The 22,455-nt window shown below is 45.1% G+C and overlaps 1 protein-coding gene across 12 annotated transcripts in view; it reads left to right on the top strand.

Annotated features, from left to right (window-relative positions):
• POU2F1 (POU class 2 homeobox 1) overlaps positions 1-11,551 on the top strand; it is a 185,471-nt gene extending 173,920 nt beyond the window's left edge. For all 12 annotated transcript variants that reach the window (XM_082702712.1, XM_082702705.1, XM_082702701.1 and 9 more), the window contains one exon: positions 131-11,551. In XM_082702712.1, the coding sequence (XP_082558838.1) occupies positions 131-444 (314 nt within the window). In that variant the 3' untranslated portion in view covers positions 445-11,551. The remainder of the gene's footprint in view (positions 1-130) is intronic.
• The last annotated feature ends 10,904 nt before the right edge of the window (positions 11,552-22,455 follow it).

The following is a 22,455-nucleotide window of genomic DNA, read 5'->3' as shown; positions in this document are numbered from 1 at the left end:
AGAAAGTCAATAAAGGGTTGCCCTTTTCCACCGAGGTTGTGGGAAGACTACATTAGATGTGCTACTTTGGCTTCTCCAGAATGGTTTTAACGTTCTCCTTTCTGCCTGTTTGTGGGGGTTTTGTCTGTAGCTCTTGCCTCTGGTGGCTCCCTTCCAATAACGTCACTGGATGCCACTGGGAACCTGGTCTTTGCCAATGCAGGCGGAGCCCCCAACATCGTGACTGCCCCCCTGTTCCTGAACCCTCAGAACCTCTCTCTGCTCACCAGCAACCCCGTGAGCTTGGTCTCTGCCGCCGCAGCCTCCGCAGGGAACTCTGGACCTGTAGCCAGCCTTCACGCCACCTCCACCTCCACTGAGTCCATCCAGAACTCTCTCTTCACAGTGGCCTCCGCCAGCGGGGCCGCCGCCGCCACCACCACCACCGCCTCCAAGGCACAGTGAGCCGGCTGGGCTGCACGGGGCTGCCACCAGCCTTGTCCACTCGCGGCACGATGGGCTGCGGCCAGGCTGAGACTGAAAAATGTGATTGGCTTCCTCTTGCCATGTTTCCGCAGCAAGGGAGAGAAGGGAGAGGAGGAGAAAAACGCGTACCAGAAACAAAGGATGGAGAAAGGACAACATTTGCCTAATTTTGTAATAAAACACTGTCTTTTCAGGATTGCTTCATGGATTGGAGAACTTTCTAACCAAAAAGTTAAAAAAAAAAAAAAAAAAGCAGAAACAAAAAATCAAAAACAAACAAACAAAAAAAGAAGTGAAAGGACTACTTATCATTTCCAGCAGTCATGATGACAAGTTAAGGTGGGTTACCAATTCCAATATAGGAAGGGGATTTCTTGTTTGTCTAAATTTCTTTTTTTCTTAAAAAAAAAAAATCATTTTTATGGGTCTGTTGTACAGGCCATTAAGTCATAACAAGGTGTTTATAATCGTATCAATTGTGTTGGGGGTTCCTTTCTTAACTGGTACAATTTAGGCAGGCCTGTATTACTGTATCTCTATTATTATTGTTGTTGTTGTTATTGTTTTTTATATATATATATATAGTTTGGACATGTTTATCTCTTGCTCCTGGATCCTATTTCAGTGAGCTCCCACACTGTGGGGAGGGTGGGTTTGGGGGTAAGGGAGACTTACGTTCTTAACTACGGGGAATGTTCTTGCTGGTTTCCTTATCCTTGATGACTCTTACAGAGGTGCTAGAAAATTATTTTCTTTTGCCACTTATGCAAGAGGCTTGGTGCAGAAGCTGAAGGCAGTGTGTGCAAACACGCCCACTCCACACACGCCCCCTCCCCCCCGTCAGGTGGTGCCTTCGGAGCACTTTTGTGTAGGAAGGAATTCCTGCTGAACTGTAGCTCTCACTCACCCCAGATCACTGAATGACCCTGAGGCCCAGGTCCTGCGGCGCACGGGTGCTGCTTCCGCGACTTCCCGTGGGGACGGCCGTGCGCGGCAGGGCAGGATCTGGGCCCAAAGCGCAAAGACTACTGCAGACCCCTGACTGGGCGGTTCTCCTGATTTCTTATCTCCTGAAAAATGCTCCTACTGTTGGTGTGTTGGTTTGTGTGTTTCCATTTCGTGGAAGCTTTTCATCCAAACTTCCTTTCACTGACTTGGCAAAGAGGGACTGATTGACTGAGATTGGGAAACTGCCCTTCTTTTGTTTTCCGAAGGAAGCCACTAGACGGCTGCCATCAGCTCTGTATTCCCAAAGAGGAGTGATGGGAGGAGTCTGAGGCTCCCCCCTTGCCCCCTGGCCGCAGACCTCTCTTTCACGGGCTGGCGCGTGCATGCCTCTGAGCCGAGTCTCTCCTTGCTTCCCCGGCTGCAGAGCGCACCGCTGGCTGGGCACGGGGTCTTGAGAACCTTCCTGAGCAGGAACTTTGCACACACCTCAAGTGTCTCCTTGGTTTGCTAGTGATGCCCCAGCTATGCCCCAGCTAGGCGGGTCACAAGGGCAGCACACGTCTGGCTCTACGACGGAGAAGGGGATTAGCTTCTGGAATTGTTGGCAGGGAGTTCTAGACTATGTAAATGAGCCCGTGGAAAGGAGGAGTTGATGAAGTCGATGCAGAGGAATGAGGGTAGCTTGGACATTCAGTTCCCCTTCCTGTCCGCATGCTGTGAGGACGGTATCTACCCAAACGGTTCGCGGAAGACCGGATCGCTGCGCTGGGGCTCGTCTGAGCTCCCCTTCGTGTTGGAGGTCACGGTTCCCGCGTGCTGTCCGTGGGTGCTCGCTTATGTCTCCGGTGGCCTGAGACTGCACTCGCACCCCTGCTTTTGAGCTGGGGTCTCAGAGAGGGTGTACAGGTCATCTGTGTTCTGAGTGTTCCGCTTGTGTCCCCGAGGGAGCTTGGGGTCTGTGTATCTGTCTCTTTGCGGCGTCGGGAAAGGTGGTGACAGGGACACGGTGTGTGTGTTTCTTCGTGGTCGTCCAGGTGGGAGACAGGCACCTTAACAGTAAAAGGCCGGAAACATTTGTAGTCCCTTTGTTAGTCCTTCTTTTGTTGCTTCTGTCTTCCTGTTTTATTTCAGAGTATTTAATTATCAACCTAAATTTCCTCTTCTCACCGTTCATCTTCCCTAAAATCCCTCCAAAATCTGCGAACTGCAAGCAGGGAAACTAACAAATGTCCATCCACCTTTTTAATGTGTGGTGTGTGTTGTTTTGTCTTTTATGTTGTTGTTGTTTTTAACTAAGCTTGAACCAAAGTCAATTTTTAGCAAGCTGCTGTACTAATGGACTAGTTTATAACGTGCATTTCAGACACATTGAGGAGATAGATGCTACTGACAATTTCTTTTCTCATTTGTCTTTATTAATTTTATATAAAAGTTGCTGCTTGTTTTAATCATTTATGTTGGTAAATCGTAATACCCTCTGGGCAGACATTAACTTGATTTTAACTAGTTTATTTAGTTCGGTGTGTAAATAGAAGGGCAGTGTCAGTTACTAGTTTCTCTCCTCTCCATCTTGCTATTTCTCTGATGTAGTTACGTTTACTCTTTTATCCTGACTTGACACCTCTGACTTTAGTCTGTGCAAATGGTTTAGGGCTCTCAGTGAGACTGTGGCTGCCCGTTGGAGCGATCCCTCCCGGGGGGTGGTAAGTTAGGAGGACGGGCTCAGGGAGGGAAATGCTGATGCCCACCGTCCCGGATTAGAGGCTCCAGCATTAATTTCCCAAAACGGCTACCAAAGGAAGTGTGGAGTCCTCGGGGACTCACACCCAGTGGGTGTAAAGGAAGGGCAAGGAAAGGCTGTGCTTGCTTGTTTTCCTGTGTGGTTCAAAAGATGCCCCGTCTCCCAGGTACGATTCGCCAACGGATTTCAATATTCTAAAAGATATTAAGCTTTAAATGTCAGTAGAATGGCCTTCCATTCCCTGCCCTGTGTGTGGGATTCTGCCTTTCGGTGTGTGCAGATCACTTTTTGAGTATAAACCTTAAACCAGCGTAAAAATCTGTGTTTAAAAGAAATAAATCCTTAGACAAAGGTAACTTTAAAATTTTTTCTCATTTTTTTCCTTAAAGACAGGTTGTAAAACGAAAGGCCTATCTGCACATGTACACGTGGAACACTAACACTTTGTTGACAGGTGTTTGGCTTAACATCGCCTCCCCATCAGCACCCCTAGACAGGCTCCTGATCGTACTGTTTCACGACCCAAACTTTAGTCCTTTTTTACTTTATATTTCTTTATCATCTCAAGAAATGCTTTTTGCTTTGAATGACTCTCCGAAGCGAAGGTACTCAGACTTGACTTTTAACCCCCTTTTATGGGACAGTCTAGAAATTAAGGGGGCCCTTTGATGAAAAAGAGGTGTTTGGTAGTTTCTGCGTTTCTCAGCAGATGGGCCAGATAGGTCATCATTAACTCATTGTACATTCTAAATTTATCCCCCCTAATGATTATGCAAATTTTATTTCATTCCTGAATTTGGTGAATACATATTAAACCAAAGACTAATTCTGAATGCATTTATGGTGATACTATATTTGCCCATGGTAATGGGCCCTCCCTAGGGAGTGGTGAATGTAACTGAATCCTGCTTATCACAAGCAGGCAGTTTGGACATGAACTTTATACCCTGTATGAATCTGAAGGACAGAGCAGAAAGACCTAGAAAAGGGCTTTTCATAGGAACAATATTATTGTTCCTACTTTAAGAAATAAGTTGAGTGCTATATTAGTTTAAATGTTTCTGAAATTATATAGGCAGCTTTTTAGAATTAAAAAAATGTTCATCTCCATTACCTGATGCAGTACACACTTCCATTTATTTGATAAGAACGACCAATACCATCCCAATTTACTCAGCTTACTACTCAAGAAATGGAACCAAAGTAATCCAATTTTGATTTTGTGTAGCACCATACCGATCTGTACTTCATGGTGGCATTATTAGAAATTAAGTTTTTTTAAGGGAAAATAAGGTTAGAATTAAAAGATTTTTAGTGAGATTATCATGCTGTTTTGTTCTACATAGTTCATCCATTCTTGGGGGAAAAAAGCACAATTATACCTCTTTTTTATATTATTTTGTCCTATTCTCCTTCATGTAAATGGGAAGGTGGGGGAACCCTAGTCTATATTACCCAGAAGCACAGACATTGCTTGATGCAATATTTAAGGTCAGCCCAATCTTTAACATTAAATTTCCTGTTTAAATCGCAGGGAAAGCGGGATACATTTGCAAATACAGGAAATCACTGCAGATGTTTAAAGTTCTAAATCCTGATGGTAAACATAGAATTAGTGTGTAACAAACACCTGGCTCACAGAAGAAACTCTGTGTAGCTCATAGTCTAAAGTTGTTCCCATCCCTTGTCATCGTCACAAAACTTTCTTGGGGGGGGGTGCAAAACCCCTTGAGAGGAAGAAAAGGGAGAAGTGCTGGTGCGGAGAAGTCTACGGGCACCGCAGACTGCTGGTGGCAGGCGGTGACGTGACAGGGAGGCGCGCCCACCTGGCCTCCTGCCGGCTGCACCCCTGGGGCTCAGACCCCTTAGGGGCAGCTTGAGAACCCTCAGTTAAAGAAGAGCCTCAACAACTTAGTATGAGACGCTGGCCACATTTTCATTAAAGCAGCATTTAAATGGATGACTTTAAAGCTTTATTTATTCCTCAAATTATTGGAACTGAAAATGTTGAGAGACCAGCAGTGCTAACGGAGAAAATGACTAAAGTCCTGAAATTTAAAGTTAGTTACTCAAATGTGCAAGAACGGATGGATGACTCTGCTCAGAACCGCAATGCGTGCGTGCGTGCGTGCGTGCGTGTGTGTGCGCGCACAGAGGCCTGTCGTGTGCGACATTGTTCGTGTCGTCACAGCCCTGGCCATTCTGATGTCATTTTCTGGCTTAAAACATTTTGACGACAATGCTATAAAATGGTAAATCTTAGCATTTACCTTCATTTTTGAGAAGGAAAAGGAATCTTTTGCCGTCGTTTAAGGACAGGAAGGGCCGCGGGAGGCAGGCTCGCGCGGTGGCGGACGCAGCACGGATGTGCATGTGCGCTTGGACGGGCCTAGGGGGACTAGACTGCTTCGGCCGTGGAGAGCTGATTCTAATCCTGTTCTGCCTCTTCTTTTCTTGATCCAAAGAGAAGAAACGGGACACCCCTGAGATTTCCCGTAGGATCTTTGAAGGATTTCATGAGGAGGGCAGAGAATGTGTTTTCTCCTCAGATTTGTCCCGTTTACAGCCAGATTTGCGTGCGGGTCGTGAGCGGGGGCTGTCTTCCGCGGGTCCGTGTCCATGCAGCTCCGAGTTCCTTGTTCCGGCTCTTCGCCCTACTCGCAGGCTTCCCTCCCAGCAGTAGCTTGAGCGGATCTTACTCTGATTCTGTGGCCCGGAGCCCCTTTCCCTCGTCCCTCTCTCCCTTTCCTTTCCGAGTGGTGATACCTTAATCTGCGAGGGTGATGCTGGGGGGTAACAGCTAGCTTCTGGCACCTTCATAAAATACCTCAGTGTAGCTTAGCATTGTTGCAGACCTGGTTTTAATCTAAAAACCAAATAAATAAAAAAGAAGAAAACTTTATAAATAGTGGAAATAATTCTAGCTGTAGCATTTAGTTGAACTGATGTTATTATGATCGATAAACATGATCGATGCTGTATGTATTCGGGTCCTGTTTATAGGTTACAGTTTATAGGGTTAGGGAGGGTTGGGTGGGGAGAGAAGTCGGTTTTGTTAGAAGGAAAATGTTTCTCATGTGTGTTTGTTTTTCCTTACACCTGTCTTGCCAAAGGAAACTTAATTACCCCTGTGATGGGTTTGGGATTCCCTGGCCTCGCCCTGGTCAGCCCCGCGCTGCCGTGTGCCGTGGTGGCAGGCAGGTCACACGTGGGTTGTCCTGGAGGTTCAGGGTCCTCTAACACATTGAAATTCCTTCCTATGGTCGCCCTTGCCCTTGCCCCCCAGACCCTACCATCCTCACCTAAGGATTCATTACCTCTCTCTGTAGCAAGAGCTTAGGCGAAAGATGCATGTGCGGCCGTCTGGGGCTGTGGTGAGAAAGGAGGCAGAGCTGGGCGGCGCCATATGACTGGGAGAGGAGAGATGAGGGTGGGGACATCCTAATCGAGGACAGTTAAAGTAAAACAGGTTCTTTTTGTCACCCTCTGTCATGCTATTGAATGTTGTGCTGGTAGCCCAACATTTTAAAACTCGACTTCCTCTTTCCCTGCCCAAGGCTAATTCTGTCTAGACCAAAAATGCAAACAGAAGTAAAACCAGACCAAGCAGTTGGAGGCCAGCTTGCTTGCCTCACACGTGCGACTTGAGGCGTGACCTTTGGGGACCCGCAGGTCAGTGAGGTTGAGGAGGATGCTGTTCTCGGTGCACATGGGAATGAGAAATGATGCTGGTTTGGGAGAAAGTGAAGAGCCCTTTCTGTCCAGACAGGCCGTCTTGGCTCTCCACGTTCAGATACAGACTACAGCTCCGAAAAGGTTATTTTTAAATAAACCATCCATCTCACAGAACTTGAGTGGGATTTGGTTTAGACACCAAAGACACTGCTATGTCACTGTTTATTCTTAGGTTTTCAAAACCAGCAGAGAATAGGAATCAAAGGCTGACGTTTGGAAGAAGTTGCACCTGTGACTCCTTCCTGTCCCTCTCGCCTCTGTTCTCGCCTCCCTGACCCCCTTTCTGAAGGAAGTCTTGTTGCTTATCCTGACTTTGGAAAAGAGACTGCTTTCACTTCACTCCGTGCACTCTGTGAGGATGGGGAGTCGCGCAGCGTAGCCGTGATGGTCTTACAATTGCTGGCAAACTGGGCGGGGGGGGGGGGGGGCGAAAGATGGAGGTAGAAATTTTTTTATTTCCCTTTATCTAACACTTATAAATAGAACCAGTACAGCCTGTTTGAATTCAGCTGATACCTAGATGTGCTATCTCTGTTCTGTCACTTGTAAGGGATAAGCATTTTCAAGAGCAGGATTACATGGAGAATCAAAAGACTTTCCTTTACTCTCCCAGGGAGCTGTATGCCTCCAAAATGGTTTTATACATGGTTCTAGAGTTTTATATATGAGTTCTAGAGAGTTCCGAAGTTCGCTGTCTTGGTGTACTCTTGATGGGACGTCTCTTCCTCTCTTAATATTCTGTCCAGAAGTGATCAGGTTGCAGAACTTCATGAAAGCTTTACTAATACTCCGGTGGTTCTGCCGTTATATGAAAGTGGTATTAATCTTGTGTGACTTTTCAAAGCGCTAGGTAGGTTTGTAAGTAGGTGATCGGGATATTGAGGCAAGAGCACGCCACGCAGACATTAAGGAAACCAAGGTGCGCATGACGGAGCCACTGAGCCTGGAAGTGAACCTCCCCCGGCTGGGGAGGGAAGGCGTCCCTGCATCTGCCCGCGGCTCTGTTGCTTGGCACCACCTTCTGGTTCAAACCCAGGACACTGTCAAAACGTTCAGACCCCAAAAGTAATTTACCGTTAAAAAAAAAAAAAAAATTGAGGTCTGCTGCAAAGTTCCCCTGTGTTTTCTTTGTTGACTTGTTCATCCTTGTTTTAAGTTGGCCACGAGCTTACAAAAGCAGCTTTTAAGGCTTCTTTCCTAACCCGGCAGCAGCACTGAGCTCTCACATTAGATCCCCAAGTCTGCAGGCAGACAGCCAGAGAGCGTGCTGTGTGCGCACAGGAGACATCCAGACGCTTCTTGCAAGTTGGAATCTCCTTGGAATGAAACAGTGAGAAAGGACAGAGCCCAGGAGAGCAGAGACGATGCTCCTGGCGAGCCCTCCCGGGGTCTCCAGGTCTGACAGTACAGCAGGAAAGGAAGTGCACTTTCAGAGGCTGACGTGTAGGCGGTTATGTCAGGAAAGGCTGTGGTCGTAGGCACGTGGGGGTGCCACGTCTCTGGCTCCAGTGGTGCCCAGGTCTGCAGAAGGCTCGGACCTTCCTAAGAGCGGAGCGGACTGATGCCCGCCTGCGTGTGATGAAAACCGCAAACCCTGGGGGTGGGGGGTGGGGCGGGCAGGGGCCGCGGGGAGGAAGGAGCATAAGACTTGGCAGTTCTCGGCGACATCTGTGGGGCGGTGCCCCTGAGACAAAGGGAGAGGCCAGGCTTCCTCCAGCCTCTCCCCTCGGCCTCAGGGAGCAGACGTGCGTTACTCAGACGCGGGGAGGGCGGGCGCCCTCTGCCAGGGAACCGACGTCCCGGACCCGTCCTCTGCCATAGTAGCAAAGGCTAGGGGAGTGAGTCGGGGGCTTCTGCCCACCCAGTCCGCGAGCTGTCCTATACCTCATTTCTAACTCATGGTTGAGTAACTTGCTTTAACTTTCGCTAAACCCTTCAGAGTTGCCAAGTCCGCCCTCCCTCCTCCAAGTAACGTTGAACTCTGGCCTATAGCATCACGGGACCTGCAGCCTGGGGTGGGACCTCCTCGAGCCTCTGAATGTCGCTGCTGAAAAGCTACTGCAAACCGAGGGCAAATTGCAATCTTCTATTTCCTTTTGTTGCAAGGGGTCTTCACAGGTCTCTTAACATCTCCTTTCCCTGCCACCCTGCGTGCGGGGGGGGGGGGGGGGGGGGCTGGCCCGCTCTCCACGCCCCGCCCCTCCTGTGTCAGATGTCCCTGGTGGGGTGGAGGCCATCCCCTTCCTCCCTGAGGCCTCAGGGTTCTGCTTATTTTCCGGACTTTGGGTGGAAGGGAAAAGACACCAAAGGCTCCTTTAAGCTGACTGCTGCATACACATTTCACTTTTTTTCCTTTGACATGACCAAAAAAAAAAAAAATCCAAATATTTAAGTTTTTATTGTTATTAATATTATTATTTGACAATCTTGTATCCAGTGGGCTCTCTAGAAGCTGCATCCCCAGCCCTTTCACCTTTTCTTTGAATGTAGTTCCCAACCTTCGATTCCCACCCCCCAACGTCGAAAGAAAGCTTTGCCAGGTCTGAATACTGCTGCTATAAGCCAGGGGAGGGTGGTTTCTTTGTTTTGTTTTGTTTTTTAAATTTCCAGCCAAAACCAAAGATTCCTTAATGATTGTATAAACTCAAAACAAACAAAAAAACCAAAGAAAAGGGAAGTCTTCAGCATCAGTCCAGTCTGTGGTGTCCTGGTGTCCAGAGGAGTGGGGGTGGGGGCCTTTGACCCTCCCCCCCCCGGAAAGCAGGGGGCTCTTCCATGTTTTGGGGTTCGCGGAGGTGGCACCCTCAGTGGCTTCAGCTCTGACCAACTTGTGAATGTGCCGTGGAACCAACTGGCATTTCAGATTTACCAAAACAGTAGGCAAAATGCTATCACTGTACCGAGGTGACAGCTGAGGACAGCAAACTAGAGTCCCGCGGGGGCTGAGCACAGCGGCCTGGCCGGGGGACACCCAGAGTGGAGGGACGCGGAAGACACTGGGGCAGGACTGGCTGCTCTGCCGGGTGCTCGGACCTCCGGGGTCATGACAGTGAGTACAGCCAAGGCGCCCTTCAGAGCCTTCGCTCTCTTCCTTTACTGGGGCCGCTGGGAAGGGGCTGCCCTGTTCGCGAGAAGACGCGCAGAACGATTCCCAAGCTCTCCATTTCTCCTTGCCGTGGTTGGTTTCCTTTGGCAGCACCGCTGTGCGACTATGCATCGTAGCTCACGACCTCTGTGCTAGGTAGATGCCTGTGACTTTTTAACTTGGGGGGGGTGGGGGGCTTGCAAATGAAGGAACTTTTTACATGGATCTTTTTAATCTCAGTTGATTGGGGGAGGGGGGTATTTGGTTCTAGGGTCATACAAGCTCTATCCCAAAGCAAAATCCAAATGTTAATAATATTAGCCTGATGCAGATACCAAAGATGATTTCTTTCCTGCAGAACCTTAGACTTGTGTATTAAGTACGATTACCCAGCACTTGCATTAGTCTAACCTCAGTAATTCCAAAGCTTAGATGTATATTTTGGTATATTTCTGGGATATTAAAAAAAAAATGTCGTTTAACTTGTTTCAGTGTAATGCTCTTAAAGTCATAGCATGAAAATAACTGAACTGTCCTATTCTTAGTAGTTTGAAATAATAGTATTTTTGTATGTTTTGGGTGTGTCTATGTATGTATTAACATAACAGTTTTCACTGCCTAGGTGTTCATAATAAAAAAAGAAAATGAAAAAGTTCTGAGTGTACATAATATTCATAATAAACTTCCACCAGGTTCAATTTGGATTGCATATTTGCTGATTACTGTTCCCAACTGGGATTTTGTTTTGTTTTAAAGAGACAGTGATCGTGTTTTCCTAAAGATGTTTTCTCTGTCTTTACATCTTTACTCCCCTCCTCACCTTTTTCTTTTCTTCCTTTTTTTTTCTTTTTTAAATATTGATTCAGGGGTGTTTTTCCACTGTTGTCAAGGGAGAGTCATGAGGCATACTAGCCCCTTGGTCTCCTGAAACTTTTTGTTTTACGTACTTAAATTTAAAATGTGAGTTTGAGTTCTCTTTTGTGGAAACTTAAGACGTGGTGTAAATGATTCTTTCCAAAATTGTCCAGCAGCTTTAACAAGGCAGTGACAGTTTCCGAGTAGCTGGGTGGGAGTCCTTTTACATTTCTCCTTAGATGACTTTGCAGTCTGGGTGGCTGTCGTATAGCCTCACTGGCCCAGAGTGCTTGCTTAGCCACATTCCCTCTGCTAGGGATGTTTTATAAGAATCTGCTGATACCTTGGGAGTTTGAGGGACCTTGTTATCTGGGCCCCTGGAAAACATGTGTTTTCTTGATTTCAAAAACCCAAAACACAAGCAACTTTACATTTTGGGGAATTAGCTGATGTGCCTCCCAGAGGCCTGAGGAGGCGGTGGGGAATATGAGCGGTGCTGTCTCTTTAAAAGTGCCCTTTATATGATTCCCCCTCCTGGGGCCTTCCACAGGGGCTGTAGGCTTGGGCGAGATTGCGTAGGTGACAGTGAATCAGAATGAAATGGTAGATTTTGTGTAGATGCATTTGTCTGCTGTAATTTTTATATATATATAAAACTTACTGTAACTGTACAGTTTGTTTCTGTTGTAAAACATCATTAAACCATTTTCCAAGTGTTTTCACATTGTTGGAGTTTCCTTGAAATTGCTGTTTGCTGTTCTGGATGCTTCTTGCACAGAGGATCACATAAGCCTTCTGGTTTGTCTTTTCCAGCAGAAGCCCCACCCCTGGCGGGGCGGGGAGGCAGCACCTTGGTTCCTAGCTCACCCCCACCCTGGGTCCTACACTGTGCTTCCTCCTGTACCCTAGGGGTGTGCTCTGACCACACCTCTCCCTCCTCAGACTGTCTGGGTTTTCCGGGGTGGGGGTGAGTGGGGAGCGCTCATTCGAGAAGCAGTAGTCCCCAGGGCTCTGTTTGACCAAACACAGGGGCCACTGACTAGCCCTGCAAGAGAACTCTTCCAAGCTCCCATTTCACTTATGTCTTTGACAGCAGACCTGGTACTGAACTTGACTTTTCCACATTTACTGTTTGTGCTCTTGGGCCCCCTCCAGCCTTCCCTGGCACATTCTGAACACCCACTCTCTGGGGTTCTCTGAAAGAGGCTGGGCCCAGACTTGGCATCTGCTTCTCCTGTCAGAGGGCACAAAGCGTAGCGCCCTCCCTCCTGTGTGCACTAGTTAGTTCACATTTAGTGCTTCAATGCAGGCCACTGTTTGGAAATTTGAATTTTAAATAAGTGAAATTCCCACGGAGAGCAAACCTGAGCTTGTTGAAGAACTTTCAGAGGCATTCCTGTCTAACTGGGGGTTATGCCCGACTGCACCTGCCCCGTGTGCTCCCGGAAGGAGACAGCTGTTGTCTGAGACGTGCCTGGCCATCCTGGCCATCCTCCCCAGGGCCGATGGTGGGAAGGGAACCCGGCTCTTCCTCTCCCCTGCTCCTACCTCTCCCCTGCTCCTACCTCTCCCCTGCTCCTACCTCATGACCATCCACCCATTTCTTGTGTTTATACCTTGCAGGTAAGTTTGGGGGCTTTTTTAAAAATACAAATCCTACATTTGGTAGAGGCAGCGGCATGCTCACTAGCCTGGGAAAGACTTCAGGAAGCAAAACGCATTTGTCAAACCTAAATAACAGGGGTAAGTAGTGACTAGATCCTTACCCTGTAGTCCTTTCATAAAAATGTGGTTCTAGGGAGGAGCAAGACGGCCGAGGAGGAGAACCAAATAGCCTCAGGTCCCAGGAGTTCGGCTAGTCCGCAAACCATCCTGAGCACCTACAAACTCAACAGGTGATCGAAAAGAACGGCAGCAGGTCCATGAAGAGAAAACCAACCGCTTTCCGGAAGGCAGGGCGTGCGGAGAAGAGAATCGGACGCGGTGTGCCCGAGAGGCCGCGGGGTAAGGGCCGCCTCCTGGCAAGCAGCAGAGCAGCCGGGCACAAAACGGGGACTTGGACAAGTCCGCTCCGCGGAGGGACGTCACTCCGGAGGCTAAGCAGGGGGTGGAGCCCTCGTGGGCACAGTGTGGTCTCGGGACCCGCACGGACACAACAAGACCAGGGGTGTCTGAGTGGCAGAGCTCCCAGGTATTGGAACAGGGACGCCACCTGCAAGACAGAGCCGAGGAGGGGCTCTCGCTCAGGGCTGCCTCAAACCACGATCAGAGGCAGCCCGGGCACTGCTCCTTGTCGGGCCCCACAAGTGGTGGACGCGGGGAGACTCCCGCCTTCCTCCTCTGGGAAGAGCGGCACGGGAGTGTGTGGCAGGATCCGCTGGGTTCGGAGACCCCACACGGGCCGCGCACCAGAGACAGAAACACTCGGTCACAGGCCGGGGGGCTCCGAGCGCGGCGGGAGACCAGGGAGACGGGAGGGACTGGCGGCTTTTCTCCGAGGTCGCACTGAGAAGCGGGGGCCCTGAGCTCGCAGCTCCTCTGGCCAGAGACCGGGGGCCGCCATCTTCATTCCCATCCTCCAATGCGGTACGGAAAGCGCTCAGGGAACAAAAGCTCCGAGCGCGAACCCGAGCAGATCGCGTAGCCCGGCCCCTGCCAAGGGCGCTGCAGTTCCGCGCCGGCAAAAACAATGGAGAATCACAACAGGCCCAACAGGCCCCTCCTGCAGAAGATCAGCAAGAACGTCCAGCCAAGACCAAATTCACGGATCACTGAGAACTATGAAACTCCACTGCTAGGGGAAAGCAACACATACAATTTATGACTTTTTCCTTGATCCTTTAGTCTTTCAAAATTAAAATTTTTAAATTTTACTTTTCTATTCTATTTTTAAAAATTTTCCCACTTTCCTATTTTAATGTTTTTTAACTATTTTATCTTATCAATACCTTACAGCAAATTCTTTCAAGACATGTCTTGAAAGGCAAAGGAAACAAAAGCAAAAATGAACTTTTGGGATCTCATCAAGATCAAAAGCTTCTACACAGCAAAGGAAATAGTCAACAACAACAACAAAAAAAGAGGCAAACCATGGAATGGGAGAAGATATTCGCAAATGACACTACAAAGGGCTGATATTCAAGCTCTATAAAGAATTCCTCAAATTCAATATCCCAAAAACAGATAATCACATCAAAAAATGGGCAGATGAATGCACACATCTACAAAGAAGACATATGAATGGCTAACAGACACATGAAAAAGTGTTCATCATCATTAGCCATCGGGAAGATTCAAATCAAAACCACACTGAGCACCTTCAAACTCAACTTTCACCAGTTAGAATGGACAAAATTAACAAGACAGGAAACAAGGTGTGTTGGAGAGGATGTGGAGAAAGGGGAACCATCTTACACTGCTGGTGGGAATGCAAATTGGTGCAGTTACTTTGGAAAACAGTGTGGAGAGTCCTCAAAAAATTAAAAGTAGAGCTACCCTATACCCTGTAATTGCACTACTGGGTATTTACCCCAAAGATACAGAGGTATTGAAAAGATGTGCTATCTGTACCCCAACGTTCATAGCAGCAATGTCCACAATTGCCAAACTGTGGAAAGAGCCAAGATGCCCTTCAACACACAAATGGGTAAAGAAGATATGGTCCATACATAGAATGGAGTATGATGCCTCCATCAGAAAGGATGAATACCCAATTTTTGTATCAACATGGGTGGGACTAAAGGAGATTATGCTGAGTGAAAAAAGTCAAGCAGAGAGAGTCAATTATCATATGGTTTCACTTACTTGTGGAGCATAAGGAATAAGACGGAGGACATTAGGAGAAGGAAAGGAAAAGTGAATGGTGGGAAATCAGAGGGGAAGATGTACCATGAGAGACTGTGGACTCTGAGAAACTGAAGGTTTAGAGGGTAGTGGGATGGGGGGTGGTGGGGATTAAGGAGGGCACCTTTTGCATGGAGCACTGTGTGTGGTGGATACACCAGTCTGGGACACTGAAAAAATAAAATATAAAAAATAAAAGTAGATATAAAGAGATATAAATAAATAGCAAACAAAGTAAATAAATATATATTTAGATATAAAGTAAATAAGTAAAATAGATATAAGTATAAAAAAATAAAAATATATAACAGAAAACAATTTTTTAATGGTTATAAAAATCATTTTTAATTTTCACTGTTATATTCTATCCCTTCATTGTATTTAAACTTATTTTTTGTGTACACATAGTTTTTTCTTCCTTTAAAATTTTGGGATGCAGTTTTTTCTAATAGATCAAAATATACTCTAAATCTAGCACATGGCTTCATCTGGTCTCCAGCCTGATCATTCTTTCCTCTTTTTTCAACCAACTTCTTAACAATTCCTTTTGGAGACTTTTTAACTTTCATCTTTACAGTCATTTTCCATCCCTTCATTGTGTTTACCCATATATATATATTTTTTTTCTTTCTTTAGAATTTTGGGAGTTAGTTTCTTCTAAGAGACCAAATGTGTGTGGCTCCGTTCTATTCACCAGTCTAATACACACACACACACACACACACGCATCCTTTTTTTTTTTTTTTTTCTTTCTTTCTAATTTTCCACCTTTCTTCTCCCCTGGGTTTCTGGTCTCTTTTGATTTGGTTACTGCATATTTTTCTGGGGTTATTGCTACCCTTATAGTATTTTATTCTCTATTCCGGCTAGTCTTATCTGGATAAAAATGACAAGGTGGAAAAACTTAACTCAAGAAAAACAAACAAACAAAAAAAACAAGAGGCAGTCCCGACAGCTGGGGACCTAATCAATAGGGACATTAGTAAGATGTCAGAACCAGAGTTCAGAATGACCACTATCAAGGTGCTAGCTGGGCTCAAAAGAAGCATGGAACATACAAGATAATCCCTTTCTGGAGAAATAAAAGAACTAAAATCTAAACCAAGTTGAAATAAAGCTATTAATGAGGTACAATCAAACACGGAGGGATCCCTACTGCTGGGATAAATGAGGCAGAAGAGAGAATGAGTGATGAAGACCAAATGATGGAGAATAAAGAAGCTGAGCAAAACAGAGACAACTATGGACCATGAGGAGAGAATTTGAGAGAAAGACAAAACAATATTCGAATAATTGGGCTCCCAGAAGAAGAGAGAAGGGGGCAGAAGGTATATTTGAGCAAGTTGTAGCAGAGAATTGCCCTGATTTGATGAAGGGAAAAAGCATCAAAATCCAGGAGACACAGAGAACCCACCCTCAAAATCAACAAAAATGGGTCCCCACCCCATCATCTAATAGTAAAACTTACAACTCTCAGTGACAAAGAGAAAATCCTTGGGACAAGAGGGCTGTAGCATACAATGGTAGAAATATTAGATTGGCAGCAGACCTATCCACAGAGACCTGGCAGTCCAGAAAGGACTGGCACGATATAGTCAGAGCATTTAATGAGAAAAATATGCAGCCAAGAATACTATATCCAGCTAGGCTGTCACTGAAAATAGAAGGAGAGAGAAAAAGCTTCCAGGACTAAAAGAATTTGCAAACACCAAACCAGCCCTACAGGACACATTGAAAGGGGTCCTGTAAGCAAAGAGAGAGCCTTAAAGTAACAGATCAGAAAGAAACAAAGACAATATACAGTAATATTGACCTTACAGACAATACAATGGCACTAAATTTTTATCTTTCAATAGTTACCCTGAATGTAAATGGGCTAAATGCCACAATCAAATGACACAGAGTATCAGAATGGATTAAAAAAAAAAAAAAAAAAAAGACCCATCAACATGCTGTCTGCCAGAAACTCACCTTAGACCCAAAGACACCTCCAGATTTAAAGTGAGGGGGATGAAAACAATTTACCAAGCAAATTGAACAAAAGAAGGCTGGGGTGGCAGTCCTTTTATCAGATAAATTAGATTTTAAGCCGAAGACTATACTAAAAGATGAGGAAACACTATATCATACTTAAAGGGTCTGTCTAACGAGAAGATCTAACAATTTTAAATATCTATGCCCCTAACATGGGAACAGCCAATTATATAAACCAATTAATAAAATCCAAGAAACAAGAGGGAGGGTCAAGATGGCAGAGAAGCAGGAGACCCCATGTCAACGGGTCCTCCAAAGTGAGTTAAATATCTACCAGAAACTGAACACCCAGGAGATCAGCCTGAGATGTAGAAGTACACACTTCTGAATCTCTATGGGGGCAGAAGACATCAGTGGAGAGGTAACGTAGAAGGGGAATGCTCAGACTGATATTGGAAGACAAACAGAAGGGGGAGGGAGCCACCAGAAGCGACCCACTGGAATGTAATACCCCAATACAAAAGTGCCCTGTGGTTGGGGACCAGCATTAACTTGGAGTCTGTTAAAAGCGCTCAAAAAGAGCAAAAGATCTGAAGGGGCAACTGGTGGAAATGGACGGGCCCATATGAACACAGGCCTAAGCCCACATTCCCAGGACCATCACCACTGGCAACCACCCATGCCAGAGAGAGTCCAGCGGGGCCTATAGTCCCTGAACCCGAGGCTTTCTGCTGCTTGCATCACCGCTCAACTGGGTGCACTCCCGCCCCCGTCTGAGAGAGCCTGGTGTGGGCGCGGGCTGGCAGTCTCTAGGAATACAGCCTTCCACGACCTAGGCGACCACAGGGTCTGAGTGCACCTGGCGTGGGCCTGGACTCCAGACAGCAGTCCTGGCAAAGGCAGACACCTGAAGTGGGCTCACTGGACCAATATCGCTTGTGGTTTTAGTGGCGCGGGGGTGCAGAGAGAAGCAGGGGCCTCGGGTGAGCGATGAGATGGTGGCTGGGGGTGTGCACCCCTTGCAGGAGGCTGTGCTGTTCAGTAGAGTTTGCACAGGAGTCTGTGTGCTCCGGACCATCCAGAGGGGAACATTCTAAGGTTCCTCTCTGAGGCAGAGACTGGGATGCAGATGGATTCTTTGCTCTCACCCTCTGAAAAGCTGCAAAAAGCGGCCAAAGAACAAAAATCTCCAGAGAACAAAAGCCCAAAAAATCGGTTACATGGAGTCCAGCCCCTTGACAGCTTGCAGGACGACTCAACCCAAGCAAGACTGACAGGAGAATGACCCAGCAGGCCCCCTCCCCAGAAGACAAGCCAAAAGAACTAGAGGACAAGCACCACAGGGTCCCCATAAAACTGTAAACCCTAATTGTCAGGGTAAACAATATATTAAGTTCCCAGTATTCCCCTGTTACCTGTATATTTCATAGATACTTTTTTTTTTAATTCATTCTCACAATTCTTGTTCTTTTAAGTTTTTTAACCCACTTACCATTATGATTAGAGGTTTAATAGAACATATTTCATAATTTTTAACCTGAACTTTTTTTCATAGATATACTGGTGTTTTACCTATTCTTTTCTTTTTTTAATACACATGCAGATATAAGCTTCAAGGTAATCCATTTTTCCTATTCAATACTATCCCTATATATAAGCCAGTTTTAATTTCCCTGTAGCTCTGTAAAGTTGAGTCCTTTAACAAAATAACAAGATACACCCAGGAAGAACAGAAATCACCTTCTTTGCTCACATTGAGGATTTAGAACCACCCTCCTATCTTATTCTTCTGTCAGTGTTTCTGTGTATCTGAAAAATCACCAATACACCAGCTCTCTTTACACCTTAAAGAACTGGAAAATCAGGGGCGCCTGGGTGGCTCAGTGGGTTAAAGCCTCTGCTTTAACGGCTCAGGTCATGATCCCAGCATCCTGGGATCGAGTCCCACATTGGGCTCTCTGCTGAGCGGGGAGTCTGCTTCCCTTCCTCTCTCTCTGCCTGTCTCTCTGTCTACTTGTGATCTCTGTCAAATAAATTAAAAAAAAAAAAAAAAAAAAAGAATTGGAAAATCAACAACAAATTAACCCAACCCCACACATAAGGGAAATAGTCAAGATTAGAGCAGAGACCAATGATTTAGAAACTAGAGACACAGCAGAACACATCAATGAAATTAGAAGCTGGTTCTTTGAAAGAATCAGTAAGATGGATAAACCACTGGCCAGACTAATCCAAAAAAAAGAGAGAGAGAGAGAGAGAGGGCCCAAATTAATAAAATGGTGAATGAAAGGGGAGAGATCACAACTAACACCAAGGAAAGGAAAACAATCATCAGAAATTATTATCAACAGTTATATGCCAATTAAGTTAAGCAACCTAGAAGAAATGGATGCATTCCTGGAATCCTATAAACTTCCAAGATTGAAATAGGAAGAAATTGAAACCTGAACAGACCAATATCTAGTAACAAGATTGAAGCAGTGATCAAAAACCTCCCAAAAAATTAGCAGCCCAGGACCTGATGGATTTCCTGGGGAATTCTACCAAACATACCAAGAAGAAATAATTCCTATTCTCCCGAAGCTGTTTCAAAAAATAGGAAAACTTCCAGACTCTTTCTATGAAGCCAGCATTACCCTGATCCCCAAACCTGGCAAAGACTCCATCAAAAAGGAGGATTTCAGACCAATACGCTTGATGAATATGGATGCTAAGATTCTCAACAGATCCTATCTAATAGGATCCAACAGTACATTAAAAAGATTATCCACCATGACCATGTGGGATTTATCCCTGGGATGCAAGGGTGGTTCAACATTTGCAAATCAATCAATGTGATAGAACAAGTCAATAAGAAGAGAGAGAAGAACCACATGGTCCTCTCAACTGATTCAGAAAAAGCATTTGACAAAATACAGCATCCATTCCTGATTAAAATGCTTCAAAGTATACGGATAGAAGGAACATTCCTCAACTTCATAAAGTCTATCTATGAAAACCCACAACGAGTATCATTCTCAATGGGGAAAAGCTGACAGTCTTCCCTTTGAGATCAGGAACATGACAAAGATGCCCACTCTCACCAGTGTTGTTCAACATAGTGCTAGAAGTCCTAGCAACAGCAATCAGACAACAAAAAGAAATAAAAAGTATTCAAATTGGCAAAGAAGAAGTCAAACTCTCTCTTTGCAGGTGACATGATACTTTATATGGAAAACCCAAAAGACTCCACCCCTAAACTACTACAACTCATACATCAATTCAGTAACGTGGCAGGATATAAAATCAGTGCACAGAAATCTGTTGCTTCCTTATACACTAATAATGAAAATATAGAAAGGGAAATTAGAGAATCAATTCCATTTACTATGGCACCAAGAACCATAAGATACCTTGCAATAAACCTAACCCAAGAGGTAAATGATCTGTACTCGAGGAACTACAAAACACTCATTAAAGAAATTGAAGAAGACACAAAAAGATGGAAAAGCATTCCATGCTCAAGGACCGGAAGAATAAACATTATTAAAAGGTCTATACTGCCCAAAGCACTCTATAGTTTCAATGCCATCCCAATCAAAATTCCACCAGCATTTTTCAAAGAGCTGGAACAAACTATCCTAAAATTTGTATGGAACCAGAAAGGACCCTGAATTGCTAAAAAAATATGGAAAAAGAAAAACAAAACTGGGTATCACATTGCCTGATTTCAAGGGATTTACTACAAAGCTGTGATCACCAAGACAGCATGGTACTGGCACACAGACAGACACAGGGATCAATGGAACAAATTAGAGAGCCCAGATATGGACCTGCAGGTCAAATAATCTTCACCAAAGCATGAAAAATTATCCAGTGGAAAAAAGACAGCCTCTTCAATAAATGGTGCTGGGAAAATTGGACAGCTATGTATAGAAGAACCATTCTCTTATACCATACACAAAGATAAACTTGAAATGGATAAAAGACCTCAACATGAGGTAGGAACCTGTCAAAATCCTAGAGGAGAACATAGGCAGTAACCTCTTCAACATCAGCCACAGCAAATTCTTTCAAGACATGTCTCTAAAGGCAAAGGAAACAAAAGTGAGAATGAACTTTTGGAACTTCATCAAGATCAAAAGCTTCTGCACAGCAAAGTAAAAAGTCAACAAAACAGAGGCAACATATGGAATGCGAGAAGATATTCTCAAATGACACTATAGACAAAGGGCTGATAGCCAAGATCAATAAAGAACTCCTCAAACTCAGACCTCTAAAAACAGATAATCACATGAAAAAATGGGCAGAAGACATGAACAGACACTTCTCCAAAGAAGACATACAAATGGCTAACAGGCACATGAAAAAAAATGATCATCATCATTAGCCATCAGGAAGATTCAAATCAAAACCACACTGAAATACCACCATTCACCAGTTAGAATGCACAAAATTAGCAAGACAGTAAACAACAAGTGTTGGAGACGATGTGGAGAAAGGGAAACCATCTTACACTGCTGGTGGGAATGCAAGTTGGTGCAGCCACTTTGGAAAACAGTGTGGAGATTCCTCAAAAAAATTAAAAATAGAGCTACCCTATGACCATGTAATTGCACTACTGGGTATTTAACCCAAAGATACAGAGGTATTGAAAAGATGTGCTACCTGTACCCCAATGTTCATAGCAGCAATGTCCACAATCTCCAAACTGGAAAGAGCCAAGATGCCCTTCAACACACAAATGGGTAAAGAAGATATGGTCCATACACAGAAAAGAATATTATGCCTCCACCAGAAAGGATGAATACCCAACTTTTGTATCAACATGGACGGGACTGGAGGAGATTATGCTGAGTGAAAAAAGTCAAGCAGAGAGAGTCAATTATATGGTTTCACTTACTTGTGGAGCATAAGGAATAACATGGAGGACCTTAGGAAAAGGAAAGGAAAAGTGAATTGGGGGAAATTGGAGGGGGAGATGAACCATGAGTGACTGACTCTGACAAAAAAAAAACCTGGGGGTTTTGGAGGGGAAGGGAATGGGGGGGATTAGGTGAGCCTGGTGGTGGGTATTAAGGAGGGCACGTTTTGCATGGTGCAGTGGGTGTGATGCATAAATCATGAATCTGGGAACACTGAAAAAATAAAATTAAATTTTTTAAAAAATCCAAGAAACACGTCGACAATAATACAATAACAGTAGGGGATTTAACACTCCCCTCAGTGAAATGGACAAATCATCTAAGCAAAAGATCAACAAGAAAAAAAAAAAAAAAGGTTGTACATAACACACTGGACCAGATGGACATCACAAATATATTTAGAACATTCCATCCCAAAGCAACAGAACACACATTCTTCTCTAGAAGAATCAGTACAAATCAGTCACAAATCAGTACCCCAAAGGCTGGGATCATTCCCTACATATTTTCAGACCACAATACCTTGAAACTAGAACTCAAGCACAAGAGGAAAGAGGAAATCAAATACACGGAGGCTAAAGAGCATCCTACTAAAGAATGAATGGGTCAACCAGGAAATTAAAGAAGAATTAAGAAAATTCATGGAAATAAATGAAAATGAAAACACAGGTGTTCAAAATCTTTGGAACACAGCAAAAGCGGCCCTGAGAGGAAAATATATGGCAATACATGAAATAAGAAAGGTATCAAATACACAACCTAACCCTACACCTAAAGGAGCTTGAGAGAGAACAGCAAAGAAAGCCTAAACCCAGCAGGAGAAGAGAAAATCATAAAGATGAAAGCAGAAATCAATGAAATAGAATCCAAAAGAACAGTAGAACAAACCAACAAAACTAGGAGCT

This window comes from Mustela nivalis (genome assembly GCF_964662115.1).
Source record: "Mustela nivalis genome assembly, chromosome: 16".
Taxonomy (NCBI): Eukaryota; Metazoa; Chordata; class Mammalia; order Carnivora; family Mustelidae; genus Mustela; species Mustela nivalis.
This window is presented reverse-complemented; position numbering and strand designations above follow the sequence as displayed.